Here is a 17,394-nt window from a genome sequence, read left to right on the forward strand (position 1 = left end):
AAGAAACCGAAACTGAAACCGTAACCGGTTTTCAAATCTTTTTATTAAACCGTAACCGTAACCGAACCTTAATTTCATTCGGTCCGGGTCCCTGATTGATATTGAGGGAGTTTGTGGGAGAAAAGCGCCTTAATAGGCTAGCCCATTGCCCACGCAGAAAGTGGGAGAAATTTGTGGGGTGAAGCGCCTTGACAGGCAGCCCGTGGCCCACGGAGTGAAAGGAATTGTGGGATTTCTGTTGTCAAGCCCTTCGATTATTCTCTCGCGAGTTCCGTCATTCGCGCAAAGCGAAACTTCTGATGTATTTTTTTATTCACTCATTATATTTCTCTTGTTAATTTCTTTCGTTGCAATAAACGCGCTGTTAATGTGTTTTACTCTGAGTCTACGTTAATTTTTGTGCCGTTTTATGTCGTCTTAATTAACCGAACATTCGCCTGTGGCCTACCGCCCCGCCCCTCTGCTAAAATTGTAGCGGCCGGCTAAATACTCCGAACGAGCGTGAAGCGGGATCTTGATGTTACTTTCGCGTTCGGATTTGACACGACAAAGGTGCGTGTCTGGCGCCCAACATTTGTGATAAGTCCCGCAAATCGCTCAGCGATAAATTGGGATGCATTCGAGGGAACGTCCATCCTCCCTCCATCTTTCGTATCGTTTTTGATCCGCGTCGCAATTCCGCACGGCGGAACGCAAAGAAAACGCGTAACAATACGTATATATTTATCTGCGTGCGGGTATGTGGTTGCTTACGGAATGAGAGAAAAAGGACGAAGAGAGAGAGTAAGAAACAGAAAAGAGAAAATTGAATAGTAATTCTTATTGCGACGGTGATCAGAATAATAACAGTAGCCAGAATATTACTTACAGGACGAGATCTTACTATCGATCTCGTAAATATTAGTGAATGCGTAGTACGTAGTAATACCCAGGGTGGTTCCTTCGAAATAATAAATGCGCAAGATGTATTTCGCGAGATAACTGTCGAGCAGCAAGACAGACTACTAGAGCGAAAATACTGATTTTCGCGGCTCTCGCGCTCCTTATATACCCCAAAACTAGGATTCAGGTGGGAAACCGGCAGGCAGAGGTTTGTGGAGAAGTAGAGCCCTCTTCATATAAAAAAAAGCTTTATTTCTATAGTTTTACTGACACTAATTATCATGAAAAGTCAGTACGTTCACATTATTACTGACACTATCAAGACGTTCGACTTCTTTTACACGATCTTGATATGACGCGATGTTTTTTGTTTATACAATGTTTTCAGGGGTGAGAATGCTAGCGTTACGTAAACTTAATACCCCCCTCCCACATTTGTTTTTAATTTCCTGCAAACGGATAGAAGCACAAGTTCGGGATTAGGGCAACAAATTAGCACATAATTAACACATAATTATGCTGCATAATTAAATTTTTTTAGTGATGGGGATACCAGATTTGCAGAAGATATTATGAGATCGATCTAGTAGTAACGCTAACACAGTTTCTAGGCTGACATTAATGAATACCTAAGGCAGCTGTTTTAATCGGTAAAAGTCCGACATTTCCCTTAGCTTCTTTTCAGGGAACAAATGCACGAAAATTTTCCTTGTATTACAAAAAAGTTACATATAATACTATTCATAAATAACGGTGTCTAACAATTTATATCAGTTAAAACTAATTTTTATTTAAATAAAAGAATTTTCAGATAAAATTTGAAATAAAATAATAGTAAGTTAATTCTTCGATTAATAAATGTTTTAAATACAATTAAAAAACGCCTATTTTAGTGTGCAGCGAATCTTAATGCTGAATATAATTTGTATATTAATTTAATATTCTCAGCTTTATATAAATTTTGTCAGTTTTGAAACACAATATCAATAGGTAAATCTCGATGCTCAGAGATATCTTTAAAAACCCTCTTTCCCGAAAAATCATGGATGAGATATTATTTTTCACAATAAATTATTTATAATTTTTTCCAAAAAAGGAAGATTTCAAAAATACTTCAGAGCATCAAAATTTAATTATTAACTCTTCATATTCACATTGGGTGGTTACCATCCATGATTTTCTAACCCCAAAAAATTCAGCGCTCTATACCTTTTAAGTACCGTGATAAATAGAAAAAAACTCAAAAACTGTAGAAATATTTTTTTTAATCGCAAAATATAATTTTTTAAATATAAAATTTCTTAAATATTAATACCAAAAGTATGTAAATACTTTCTATAAATATTAAAATTAATTCATAAATTTTTTCAGAATTTTAGTATATTTTTAAAAATACAGCTGTTTGAAAACCGCCATGAGTGGCAACCACCCAGTGTATATGTGAAGATTGAAACAATAAGTGTGTATGCGAAAGGTTAACTACGTTTCTGACGATCGACAAAATTGTTGGCGCGTAATTTATATAAAGCTAAAAATATTAAATTAATAGAAAAATTACATTTAGCACCAAGATCCGCTGCGATCGAAATATGCGTTCCTAAACTTCTAAAAAAAATTTTTAGCAAAGAATTCTGTTCACACTAATTATATAAAAAACTTTTTATAGTATAATGGATATAAATCTATTATTAATGAGTTTCTATTATAAGTAGTTATGTCACAAAAATGTCTGCTCAGTTACCTTTAAAAAAAAAAAATAAAATAGTATTCTAGAATCATCTTCTATCCTTTACGTACCTCTGTTTCTGATTCTGATTCTGATTCACTGTCGCTGTCTGTGGCACTATTCTTTGATCTATTGGTTCCACTCGTTTTAGGCTCTTCATCATCCTCTTCCTCACTAGAGCTCTCCTGTCCTTTATTTTTCTGCAAAATAAGCTTGAATTAAATAACTAACTCCACTTTGAGTAAAGTATCGAAAAAAAAAGTTATATTTTCTTAAAAAATTCACTGATGGGAAATATAACGTTTTGTATCAAAACTGGTAAGAGCTAATAATTATGTATCTTACACAATAGTTAATTTTTAAGAGGTTTTTTGTGTCGTTGGTAACAAATCAAAAGTCAATTTTGAAATTCAAAATGGCGGATTTAGTATGGCAGCTTTAATGACTAACTTTGATATTTTACTATGGAAACGTATTACACTTTTTTGTATCATTTGTTACAAATTCTATATATCTAGATATCTGTATGTATATGTATATTTACACACGCGCGCGCGCGCGCGCATTCATACATATATAGTCCAGGCAAATTAGACTTTAAACATAAGTTAATAAAATTATAAATGGCAATTTCTCTTCACCAAAATGTTCGGAAGGTGATTAGAAATAAAATATGTGTGTTTGAGACTCGCAACTCGTTTCGGAAAGTTGTAAAAAAAGGCACAAAGCTGTAAAAAACAGGTTTTTTGTAGGTGCAACAAAACGTAAACATTTTACAAAAAAAAGTTTTAAATAAAAAATGTAGCTTTTGAAAAGACCTACAAAATGAGCCGCGTCAAGTTAAAACCGGTTCACGCGTTTAATTGCAAAAAAATTAAAACCGTCGAAACAAGTCTTTTTTCACTTATTTATTAATTGTAGTGTCCTATACGTTACTGTATGTGTGTGTGTGAGCGAAAGCACAGCGCGAGCTGAGTGTGGCGCGTGAGGGATGCGTGGCGAGCAGAAAAGAAAGCCATACAGTGTATGTGCCGGCATCAGTACGATCGACATCTCATCGGAGTTCTGTACGTTCTAACTAAATACATTTTCGCATTACATCAGTTTAGTTCTGTCTTTGCGCGCTAGTTAACTCGAACCTATCCGGCTCCATTCCTCAATCTTCATACACAACATTAATCATAAAGATTTGAAGATATGGCTTTAAAAATGTGGTACAATATGCCTCTCACAATGATGAAAAAGTGTGTAAAATTTTAGCCCAAAATCTTTATTAGTTTTTGCAAAAAGCTATTTGTTTATTAAAAACTCGTTTCCGAAAAACTTAATTTCTTCAGCTTTGGCAAATCACACAGCAACCAACCTGGGTGCTTTTTACTCTTTAAAAATTGTACTATCATGTACAATTTGAAACAAAGCGATTTTTATAATTTAAACTATCAAAAAATGGATCTAAAAAATAGGTACGTTTTTTTCTTGTTAACAAATGGAATAACTCTTTTAATTTTTATCATAGAGAATCGGCGCAAAAACTAATCGTTAGTTTTTATTTTTATACAAATTAAAAAAAAATTGACTTTTTCTCAATTTACAACCAAAATAACTTTTTTTTAATTAAAATTTATTGTAGCTCTAATTGTTAAAATTAAGAGCTAAAACTTGCACCAAGTCTAAAAAAAGAGTAAAATTTACTGTCTTTAAATTTTCAAATAAATATCTTTAAAAGTTTTGTTTATACAATGTTATGAAGTTGCAACGTACGAGCAAGACGACGTATGACGGTAGAGTGGAGAAAGCGACGCTCGACGCGGCTTGCTGCCTGTGCACGTGCGCGAGATTGAATTTGCGCCTTCAAATTGCTAAAACTTGCAATATCTCAATAATAAATTAACGTAAAACAATGATTTTTTTTTTTTATCTGAAGCTCAACAAACTCTTTACAAATAACGCAACCATTTTTTTCTAAATCCACATATAACCTTCAAATTTTCAATTCTTTGATTTTTAATATTTTATTTCTACTGTTTGTTATTAATAATGTTTTAATGTAAAATATATTATGCGATCAACAAATAAATGTCGCATTAAAGTACGTCTTTACTATTTAAACTTGGAAATAATGCAATTTTTAAGTTTTTTTATTACTTTTGACACTTATATTGTAAAATATTTATTTATGTCGCCTGTACAACATTATTTTGTATGTATTCGAACTGAATAATTTTTGGTTTATCGTCTGAATAAATAACAATTTTCTCGCTCATGTTATTATTGTAGGAGAAAACGTAGATTTATTAGTAATATTAACGCAACGAGCGTCACAAAATAATACTTTTTTTTTAACCAAACAAAGACAACACAGCACAACAAATTTACGTGTATATCGCTTAATAGTTTCAAATATCCGACATTACAAAAATTAATTGCTTTTGTACATGCGTTTACTGGTTGCATTACAACTTCAAGTTTTTATAAGCAAGATAAAAATAAAATTATTCGCATTTTGTTAGAATTCCATATTTGCAAATATTAGCAGAAACATTTAATAATCCGAATACAAAATTGCCTAAAATTATCAACAGCGGAAATAAAATAATAGTAGAAATGTATGGTACTAAAAATAATACACGATTTCTAAACGAATTACACTTCGAAAAATCGACAATAAAGACCTCCTTCAAATTAGAATCCGCCAACTGAAGGAGCTGCTAAGCAGCATTCTTTAAGAACATATCTCCAAGTCAAACAATGGCTTGGAAATATAATACAAAATTAGCAAAATTTTAGCGATGGAAAATGTCAATTAATGGATTGCAACCAATATATACCAAAGATAAACTCATTCCTGAGAAATTATTAAATAAAATAAATTGCAGATGTGAGATAAGATGCAAAATAAAAACTTGCAGTTGTAAAAAGCATAGATTATATTGTACGCATCTGTGTTCTACTTGCCACGGTGAATCTTGTGCCAACGTAGACCACATTCCTATACAAATACATGAAGACAATATACATAATGAAAATTATAATTATATTGACTTCAATGACATAATTGTTGAGCAAAAATGTAATAATTTAGACAATGAAAACAAAGAAGATGACAATAGTAATAATAATAATAATATAAAAAAAGAGAGTATATAAGTATTAAAAAACAAAAATCACATTAAAAAACTAGCGTTAATTTAATTTTTATAAAACTACGTATTCAAAATACAATAATATGTAATAAATATACAAATAAATTGTTTCTATAATCTAATAATCTGTCACAAAATCAACATATTTTTTTATTTAATTATATAGAAATCTTATTATATTGACCTATCTGTTCCATCACAAAAATATGATTTCCATTATTTTACTTCTCGTTTTTTCAGACATAAATAAAAAACTGTATTAGAAAAACTACATTATTAAAACTATGTATTAGGTGTACAAATAAGTTTCCGCCGTTTGACAAAAGTTGGCGCCACCAGTAAGTTATGATTAAAATTGTCAGATGTAAAACGCCATTACCGTAAGGTTGGACATCTGTCAACAACATAACCTTGCGACAAGTTTTACCTCCGGGAACCGCCAGGTCCGAAGAGGCTTCGCCCAATTAATCGGTAACTATTAGTATTGATTGGTAACGCTTTTCTCAATTTGGCGGGATCGGTACCGTTGCGAATAGTACACGGCAACGCGTAGCGGGGCCCGACGCACGACTTGGCTGGAAAACTCCTTGCGGGGTGTCTCGTCCTTTGTCGGGAAGTCGCGCCAAAAATCCCTCGACGGCCGCTCCGCTTCCGTCTTCGGTACAATTAAATTGAGCACTCACTCGGCGCCTTACCTCTAATTAAACTAATACAAAAATGAGATTACGGTAACGCGAGATTTCAAGGGCAATAAAGTCGCTTCCCCCCAGACTCGGCGAGAAGTAGCCTCAGACCATCCCCTCGGTCGGGCTTACGCCCTTGTGACGACCGCGGCCGAACGCGCCACGTCACAACCTTGAAATATTAGTGAATTTTTATCAGTATAATATATTCTTTTGTGTGCGAAAATGTCGAGTTTTGAGCCAAATAAGCGTCATTTGGGGGAATTTTCGATTTACTTCTTCAATTTGAAGAAATCTGCAGCTGAGGCGCATCGATTGCTTGTAGAAGCATATGGTAAGGCTGCCTTAAGTGAGAGAAGTTGTCGTGAGTGGTTTCAAAAGTTTAAGAACGATGAATTTGACATCGAAGACAAAGAACGTAGCGGAAAGCCAAAAGTGTACGAAGACGCGAAATTGGAAGCATTATTAGATCAAAATTCGTGCCAAACGCAAGAACTTGCACTTGTAGTAGTGAATGTAGTACATTCGGGGTGACTCAACAAGCAATTTCATATCGGTTGAAATCATAAATGTCCAATTTTTGATAAAAAACGGCGGAAACTTATTTGTACACCTAATAGAAGCAAACTTAAAAAAGTATATTTCAAATCCTCTTATTTCTATTATCTTCTTGTAAAAAAAATAACTATCGATTAACGAGAAAATCGTTATTCATTCAAACAATAAACCAAAAATTATTCAGTTCAAATACAGAAAATAATGTAGTACAGGTGATATAAATAAATATTTTCCAATATAAATGTCAAAAGTAATAAAAAACTTAAAAATCGCATTATTTCCAAGTTTAAATAGTAAAGACGTGCTTAATGCGACATTTATTTGTTGATCGCATAATGTATTTGCTACGTTCGACAAAAATTTTTCTCTTCTTTCCGTCTCTCTCTCTCGCGTCGCGCTCTCGCGCGCTCCATCGCAGCGCCCGTCTTGCCGAGCGTTCCCAGCCCCGCAAACTCGCACGGACGGGACACCAATATACACCCTGCGCCCTGCACGTATAATTCGTATTCGTTTTACATTATCGCGCATATGATAAATTTTTGGGGGGGAAAGCTGGAATTGCGCCAAATGTAATTAAGAAATACTTTTAGAAGTAACATTCCTTTTTTTTTATTTATTAATTTTTATTAAAGTCGTCAGGGTGCGGATCAACACTGCTCACGCTCTCTCGCTAATTATTACAAGTTATAATTCATTGCAATCACGCTTTCGCTCTCTCACTATTAATAATAATTTAGAATAATTCAAGTATTATTCAACCACGCGGTCCGCGCGTGACACCCTCGCGCTGCTGAAGTATTGTTTCAGTCGCGAAGTGCGTGTTATCCGAAAGAGATAGCGACAGCCTAAGCATTGCTCCAGCCACGAGGTGCGAGAAAGATGGCAAAAACCAGAGCAATTATAAAAGTATGCGGATCAATTACTCCTCTCGTGATAGAAGAAAGGCGTAAAAAGCATCTAAATGCTGATCCCTCTGGCTATCTCTGGATCAAAAATTATAACAATCGGAATAAAAATTAGAAATTATGAAATTTCGAAAATTAAAAGTTATTTGTCGCGGAAAATTCCGAGAATTCGAACTTTCCTATGCCTGCGTACCCCTAGGACCCCCTAGTTTTGGAGTATATAAAGTGCGAGAGCCGCGGAAATCAGCATTTTGCTCTAGTAGCTCGTACTGCCCATAAGCATTTTCGCTCTAATAGCTGTCGTACTGTCTGACAGTATAGCTATCTCTCGCAATTCACATCTTGCGGTATATTCCGGACGTCGTACCCCGCGTGCGCATTATCATTTGCGGACCTAACTAATCTCATCCTGTAAGTAGTACTTTTGTTCCTAGATACCGATCGCCGTCGTATTAAAATTAGTATTATAACAAGGATTAATTTGATATTTAGTTAGTAATAACGTTATTCAATAAAACATCACTGTTAAGCAAACGCAACTAAAACTTGATTTAGGTCTTTCTTTTTTTTGTAATAGTAAAGTGCTATCATCATTCCTACAATAAAAAGTCAGCAAATCAATAACTTCTCTCGTTGCTCTTTTATTTATTTTTTGTATGCTCTTCGTGACTGTTTTTTTTTTCTTTTTCTTTTTCTTGTTTCCTTGTTCTTTCTTCCGGTGGGCGATGTTAATATTAAGATAGTTGTAAAAGGGCGGAAAAATGGTTATTTCTCTCGGTGCTCCTAACCTTTCCAGAGCAAGAAAGGCGACTTCCCTGACTCATTCTAGAGGCGCACGCTTCCCCTCAGGTGCTAGTCTCTTCTGTGAACTTCGGACCAAGGGCGCCTATTAAGGCGCTTAAGCCAGAGGATTTCCAGTGAGCAACGGGTCGCCTATTAAGGCGCTTTTTCCCACTACATTATTTCCTCCACCGATCGTGTACCACAGGGCAGCCCATCTGAGCGCTCTCAGTTCACATTTACCCTTTTCTCCCTGCGTGGGTTATGTTGCGCCTCACCAAGGCGCTCCGTCTCACGTTTCGCTTTCCTGTCGTCGCTATTTCGCTCTCCCTCTCACTCGCGCTTATTTGTGCATCCTAGGAGCCACCCGCAAAAGAAAAGGGGGACTTCTCTCACTCTCGTCTATCCCTTCCAACTGTTTTGTCAGATGTGAATAATCAAAAGATACGGTAGTGGCTCGCGCCAAGTAAACGCGCAGCGCGAATCCGACTGTGCTCTTTACGCGAGTACGCAACTTACGAGCACTTGAGATTATTGGATCTCAGAAACGGCTAAATCAATCAAGTTCTAATTAGGCTCAATCAAAAGCTTTGGGTCGATTTATATTAGAAAACTATTTTTATTTTTCCTCTACATGTCCTATGAATGAAGATATGGCGACGCAAAGTCCGAAAAGCCAAAATTTCATTTAAGATACGTCGTCGTCATCGTCAACCTTGTAGGTATCTCTGCGGGTAGTGCAGATGCCGAAAATGAGGAACGAAAATCCATCTCGCGCATCAGCTACCATGTGGCGTTCGCATCGTCACTATAGCATCGTATATTATAAGTCACGTGTGTCGCCAGTCGCTCGCTCGCGCCATGTATATTAGCTTACACGAAGTGACATGTATAATGTGAGGTTATGTTAATTTTTTAACACCTCATCTATTTAATCATCGACACCAATATAAAATTAATAATTAATCAGAGAGTGACATAGTACATTAAGATTTTACATTTGTGTCGATAAAATAGATGAGATGTTGTGTGATGTAAAATTGTGTATTGGTTATTGCTGTATTGACAATTACTTGTGTATTGGTTTATTGCTGTAATTGTCAATTAATCATTGACACCAATGTAAAATTTATTAATTAAAGAATAACATAGCTCAGATTTTACACTGGTATCGATGAGGTAGATAAGATGTTGCGTGATGTAAAATGTGTATTATTGCTGTAATTGTCAATGATAATGTTGTAAGGATAAGAACTATCACCATCACCAAGGTATTACTTTTGTCACCAAGATATAATTATATTACTAGTAAAGTAAAGAATAAAAATAGTATTAAAACCATTCATTTGAAATTTTGTTAGATCTAATTAATAGTTATTAATATTGATTGACAATTACAGCAACATTTAACCAATACACAATCTTTCTACATCATACAACATCTCATCTCTTATCGACACTAACGTAAAATCAGAGAGCTATTTTATTTTAATTTTACATTGGTGTTGATGATTAATGTTAAAAATCATTAAATAAATGATTTAACCTTCACTACATATATCACTTGACACGAACCGATCCGTGGCCCGAGCAACCTAGAGTCTATCTTCTACATCATACAGCGTCTCATCTATCTCATCGACACTAATGTAAAATTTGCAAGCTATTTTACTTTTTGATTTTAATTTTACATCAAGTATATATTCTTAATTTAATATAAATGTAAATTTTTATAAATATTTAAAATATTGAGAAATTTCGAAGCGAGTTGTTTAATTCATTGATTGATTTTTTGTTTTATGTGTAAATGTTCTTTTTACACAATAAAGTTGTATTTGTGCATAATGCAATTATTAATCAATGATTAAAATATTCGCTTTAATTAATCTATGTTACATCATAGGTTAAATTTGATGAAAAATATTTTATCTTGGATTCATTTGATACATAAATAAATGTAATATGTATATATGTATTTAGGTTAAATCAAAAATGTAATTTTTTGCTTTTTGAAAGAAGCTTACACATATATATATTACCTATGTTGAATTAGTTTAAATTTCATAAGAAGTATTATCTTGAATTCATTTAATACATAAATAAATGTGATTTTTTCCATCCAAAGGTATATATTATTTAAATTGAATTTGATCAAAAGTTTTATTTTGGATTTATGATTTTTTCCTTAAAATAAAATATCACTTAGTCTATGTTACATCAAATATCATTTTAGTGACCAAACATAATTATCCTTTTTAAAAAAGGTAAAATTTTAGGCTCCAAGTGTGTGGGCTTCTTTAAGGAAAGACACAAATTCAAAATAATTGTTTTGATCAAATTCAACTTAAACCTGGTTTCAAAACATGCTCTTAAATAAAATTTTATTTAAAAATTTATAGTATTATATCCGTTATATAAACTTTAGCTTCTGAGTGAAATTTTTCTCAAAGAGAAAGTTTTAGTAAAGTGTAACCTTAAGTGGTCTAGAAACCTAAGCAGTTTATAAAAAAAAAATACAAAATGCGTGATATCCAAACAAAATTACCTTTTTAAAAAAGGTAAAAAAAGCGCCAAGTGTGTGGTTTTCCTTTAACAAAAAATTTACCAAATTCAAGATAAAACTTTTGATCAAATTCAACCTAAGTGATATATGGAATAGAAAGAATAATTTATTTATGTATCAAATAAGATATTTTTCATTAAATTCAATCTAAGTAATACATGCATCAAATTCAATCTAAGTGGTCTATAAACACTACAAAATGCGTGATATTCCAACAAAATCATCTTTTTAAAAAGGTAAAAAAAGGCGCCAAGTGTTTGAGTTTTACTTTAAGCAAAAAAATTATTGGATGGTTCAACCTAAGTGATGTAAGAAAAAAATAAATTCAAGATAAAATTCTTAATCAAATTCAACCTAAATGGTATATACTTTTAGATGGTTCAACCTAAGTATTATATACTAAGTGTGTCAAATTCAACCTAAGTAATATATACTAACAAGGGAACCTCGCGAACCCGAAAATTCTAATTTTAATGAAACTTGGCATAAATGTAGAAGGGGTAAATACATGAATTTAGAAATTATAAGTTGGTGCTTATAAACGGTTTAAAGGGTTGAAACCATCCTTCAAAAATTTAGAGGTTTTGCCTTTTCTCGATATATCTCGTAAACTAAACAAAATAAAAAAAAATGTTTCATACAAAAGTTTTACAGTATAAGTACCTCTATTTAACTATGTTATTTATTTAAAAAAAAAAATTTTTTTTTTAAACAATTTTTTTTTCTTTGTAAAAAAAATTTTTTTAGAAAAAATAAATAAAATAGTTAAATAGAGGTATTTATGCCGTAAAACTTTTGTATGAAACATTTTTTTTTATTTTGTTTAGTTCACGAGATATATCGAGAAAATGTCAACTTTGAAGCGTGCTTTCATCCCTTCAAGTCGGTTTTGAATCAAAATAAAACATTTCTAAATTAATGTACTTACCCTCTCTACATTTATGCCAAGTTTCATTAAAATCAGAAAATTTTCTGTTTGGGCTTATAAACGGTTTGAAGGAATGAAACTATTCTTCAAAGGTTGAGATATTTTTACCTTTTCTCGATATATCTCGTAAACTAAACAAAATATAAAAAAATGTTTTATACAAAAGTTTTACATCATAAATACTTTCATTTAACTATGCTGTTCATTTTTAGAGAAAAAATTTTTTTTAATTAAAATAAATTTTTAATAAAATTGACTTTTACGTATATAGCATTTATAAAGTAATTATACTATCTTATGAACTGTGTGAAAGCAACGTGACTACTCTAATATTGCGCACCTGTTAGATGAAAACTAATACATACAGGGATGCAGATATAAATGTATAGTATTATAACATAGATAATATATAACATACGTAATATACACATAGATGGTATAAATAAAACATAGTATAAGATAGTATAATTACTTTATAAATGCTATATACATAAAAGTCAATTTTATTAAAAATTTATTTTAATTAAAAAAAAATTTTTTTTCAAAAAATAAATAGCGTAGTTAAATAAAAGTATTTACGCTGTAAAACTTTTGTATAAAACATTTTTTTTTATTTTGTTTAGTTTACGAGATATATCGAAAAAAGGTAAAAATATTTCAACCTTTGAAGGATAATTTTACTCCTTCAAACCGTTTATAAGCCCAAACGGAAAATTTTCTGATTTTAATGAAACTTGGCATAAATGTAGAGGGGTAAATACATTAATTTAGAAATGTTTTATTTTGGTTCAAAACCGGCTTGAAGAGGTGAAAGCACGCTTCAAAGTTGAGACATTTTTGCGTTTTCTCGATATATCTCGTAAACTAAACAAAATATAAAAAAATGTTTCGTACAAAAGTTTTACGACATGAATACTTCTATTTAACTATTCTATTTATTTTTTCCAAAAAATTTTTTTGCAAAGAAAAAAAATTTGTTTTTGAAAAAAAATTTTTTTTGAAAAATAAATAACATAGTTAACTAGAGGTACTTATACTGTAAAACTTTTGTATAAAACATTTTTTTATATTTCGTTTAGTTTACGAGATATATCGAGAAAAGGCAAAAACTCTAAATTTTTAAAGGATGGTTTCAACCCTTTAAACCGTTTATAAGCACCAACTTATAATTTCTAAATTCATGTATTTACACCCTCTACACTTATGCCAAGTTTCATTAAAATCAGAATATTCGGGTTCGCAAGGTTCCCTTGTAAGTAATATATACTAAGGGCGGGTTTATCAATGCTCAGCTAAGTTAAATTTGACTAATAGTTAAATACTAACTGTAAGCTATGTGTTTATCAAAGCGGAATAACTAACAGTTACGCATAAACTGTTGGTTAAAGTGTTTGTAACAAACACTTTAACCAACAGTTTATGCGTAACTGTTAGTTATTCCGCTTTGATAAACACATAGCTTACAGTTAGTATTTAACTATTAGTCAAATTTAACTTAGCTGAGCATTGATAAACCCGCCCTAAGTGTGTCAAATTTAACCTAAGTAATATATATTCCTGAAATTTTTAAAGTTTATACTCCCACACACAAATTAACTTCTCTACAAGAATAGTGATATCTAAATATTTTGCGCCAATTATATAAACAAATATTTTTATAAAAACTAAAAATTGTTACTAATCTTTAGCTAGTTATTATAATACAAAACAATTATTTAGATTTAATACTATAAAATAAGACTATTAATTTGATTGTTTTAAGTTTAGTTGTTTTAAGTTTGTCTTTAGATAGACAATTACGTTAATTACAAAATATTTTAACGATAAACTTAAAAAGATTCTTAAATATAAGATTAACCTATAAATATTAGCCTTTTGTATTAAATTATTGGCTGTTGTGCGCCGATACAAGGCTGTGCGCCTGCAAAAAACAATTGTCAGGTAGCATATTGGCAAGAAATAAAGGATATAATATTGAGCTAGCAAATAAGTTTTAATACAAATGAATTATAAATATCACAAATAAATACTTTAATACAAATAAATATTTTACTACAAAAACTTGGCGCTGCTAAACCGAATAATTTGCCAGCTCTTTCTTTTTCCTTTGTATGTGCATCTGTGTGTGTGTGTGTGTGTGTGTGTGTGTGTGTGTGTGTGCGTGTGCGTGTGCGTGTGCGTGTGCGTGTGCGTGTGCGTGTGCGTGTGCGTGTGCGTGTGCGTGTGCGTGTGCGTGTGCGTGTGCGTGTGCGTGTGTGTGTGTGTGTGTGTGTGTGTCCAATAATGCGGTATTCAATCGTGCGGTGTTCAATCGTGCCGTGTCCAATCGTGCGTGTCCAATCGAGCCGTGTCCAATCATTACGTGTCCAAACGTGTCCTTTCTATTGCGTTAAATTTTGGGCGTGGCTATTTTTTGTATGAGGCTTGACATTTCAGGGGATATATGGGCGCCATATTAAATTTTTTAACAACACCATATTGCATTCAAAAGTACATGAAAATACAATTAATTTGAGCCAAATTCGTTTCTTTCTATTGCATTAAATTTTGGGCACATCTCTGTTCCAGTTGACATGGAATTAAACTGATTAATCTTTGTGGAAATGCCACCTCAAATATATTTTTTAAATATAACTGTGCCTGCAGAGATAAAATAATCTCTATTCTAATATTATTCATCACAGCGTTGCAATTCTTACAATACCGTACACATATGTACATATGTTACTTTTGTTGTATATGCATTTATGCTTCATATCGTGCAATACATTGAGTATTATGCAATTAAGATTAATCCGTTTTTATGTTCTAGTATAAAAATATACGCAGAAGAGGCATTTATTAAATCTGACGCGACTAAAGAAATAACGCAACACTATTCCTAGCGCGGCACCTATAACACGAAATTATCATTTCGTTTTACCAATAATTGGGAATGGTGGAACCCATATATTATTATATATGAATGGATATAAATTAATTTTTGTTCTTACAAAATTTTCACAATTTTGCAAAAAAGGGATAGGGGTAAAATAAAAAATTTAATTTTTTTGAAAAATATAAGTATACCATTATAAAAAGTATAAAATGCCATAAAATTTTCGTATAGAACATTTTTTCATAACTCTTATATTTTCAAAAATATTCGTTAAAAACGAAAAAAATGCGTTATTTCCGAAGAATGGTTTCAACCCCTAAACGTCAAGATACGCAGCTAAAAAAATGGGTCTAATATTTTTTTGTTCTACGACATATCCAAAGCTCATTAAAATCGACACTTCCGACAGTTCCCTTGTGAGATCCATCGATTTTTTCTCGAAGGACTTGTAGGATAAAAAGAAAATAAATCTTTGGTCGTTCTGGGCCGAAACAGGTTAATATTAAAACTTTGTTATAAATATAAAATTATAAATCACTCATTTTCGGGCTTCTGTCCGAGACAATTCAACTATCTTCTTCTTTTTTTTTTATCTCCCATCTGACGTTATATTCATTGTAGACTGAGCCCGAATCATTATATTGACTTTCCAAAAATTGGACTTTTTTGATATAAAAAAGAAGTAACGAACGGGTCATTTTCAAATCACAAGTTACGTGTACAATATTATATAAATAAAGATTTAAAATTCCCTCTCTTTATAATTGTGATTAAAGCCTTCGACACACGATACGATTTTTCATGCTAGATCGCATACAAGGCGTTTTACTACGTATCCTCATTTACGGGTTACGATTGGTGACATAATCATCCGAGCCAATCAGGACACGTATTAAGATGCCTCGTATGCGATCTAGCATGAAAAATCGTATCATGTGCCGAAGACTTAACCCGAATACATAATTTGATTTCTTCTCTCAAGTATTGGAATGTTTTACAAGAGTAACGACTATTTCAAGTTCAAACAACCAGTAACTTCCACAATATGTCGATTCAGAAATCATGATATCTCATCTTTACATAATTTTTTATAATTAGCTACTACATTCATTAACATGTATTTATTATAAGCGACCAAATTAATATTGATAATGATCTGATAACTGACCAAAATTTTGTACTGTTCTTCCGCCTCTATTTTTTTAGTATTTGATTGTTAATCATTGTGAGCCTTTTAATCTTAATTTCTTTTAAAGTCACAAATTAAATTATGTTTTAATTTAAAAAACTTTAAATTAATTACAGAAATGGTTACGCTTAAGCATTTTCAAAAATAGCTTCATGTGACTATACAACAAAAATTCGCAGATAGGTTGCAACATTGCATATTACAGTGCAATGTTAGAATAGATATTTATGCAGTGCGGTAAATCGGCTAATTGCCCGTAAGTACAGAATATGGCCCACTTCGGCTCAGGCCACACTGGCCGGCATGCCGATCTGCACATGTCGCATACAATATTTTTTGTTACCTGTGCGTCGAAATATTGGTTCTTTTGTGTGAAGTAATAGAAGAACCATTTTTCATGCACTGGTAGCAAAAAGATTTTTTCGTAATATTATATCAACAATGTTGCAACGTTTCAAAAAATTACAAAATAATGTTGTATGCTTCATTGCAGCCGCGAGTAGTATCATCATTAACAAATAGACGCAGTGAAATTTTACTTCTAATTAATTTTAAAAAATTACTTGTATTTAAAAAAACACAAGATAAAGTAAAAGATACAGCATCATAAGATTTTTCACCTACAATTTAACCCTTTGCATATACGTTTATTTTTTCAACCTTTCCATACAAACTTTCCACCACACTAAGTGGTTGCCATCCATGGCAATTTTCAAACAGCTGTATCTTTAAAAAAAAATGCTAAAATTGTAAAAAAATTTATGAATTAACTTTAATGTTAGAACGTATTTATATACTTTCAGTATACAATTTTAAGAAATTGTATATTAAAAAAAATATATTTCAAAAATTAAAAGAAATTTTTCTAATTTTTGCAGTTTTTGAGTTTTTTTCCATTTATTACGGTATTTAAAAGGTACAGAGCGCTGAATTTTTATTTATAGATGATAATCACCAAGTATGTATGCGAAGAGTTAATAATATAATTCTCTAAAGAAACAGTACAATTGAACAGTAAAATTTTTTCTTTTATGTAAAAATTAATTCAGGAACATAATATTCCTAGAAATTATGTGTCACGTGTTAATATAATTGTGTGCATTGAAATATTATTAAAAACATCAAAAATCGTAATATTATTGTAATATTATTGCATTAC

General features: G+C 31.9%; 1 protein-coding gene across 1 annotated transcript in view; it reads right to left on the minus strand.

Moving 5' to 3' along the window:
- The window catches only part of LOC105835790 (28 kDa heat- and acid-stable phosphoprotein), a 58,332-nt gene that overhangs the window by 38,439 nt on the left and 2,499 nt on the right, over positions 1-17,394 (minus strand). The window contains exon 3 of the mRNA XM_036286653.1: positions 2,680-2,808. Within this exon, the coding sequence (XP_036142546.1) occupies positions 2,680-2,808 (129 nt within the window). The remainder of the gene's footprint in view (positions 1-2,679; positions 2,809-17,394) is intronic.

The sequence above is a fragment of the Monomorium pharaonis genome, chromosome 5 (genome assembly GCF_013373865.1).
Source record: "Monomorium pharaonis isolate MP-MQ-018 chromosome 5, ASM1337386v2, whole genome shotgun sequence".
Taxonomy (NCBI): domain Eukaryota; kingdom Metazoa; phylum Arthropoda; class Insecta; order Hymenoptera; family Formicidae; genus Monomorium; species Monomorium pharaonis.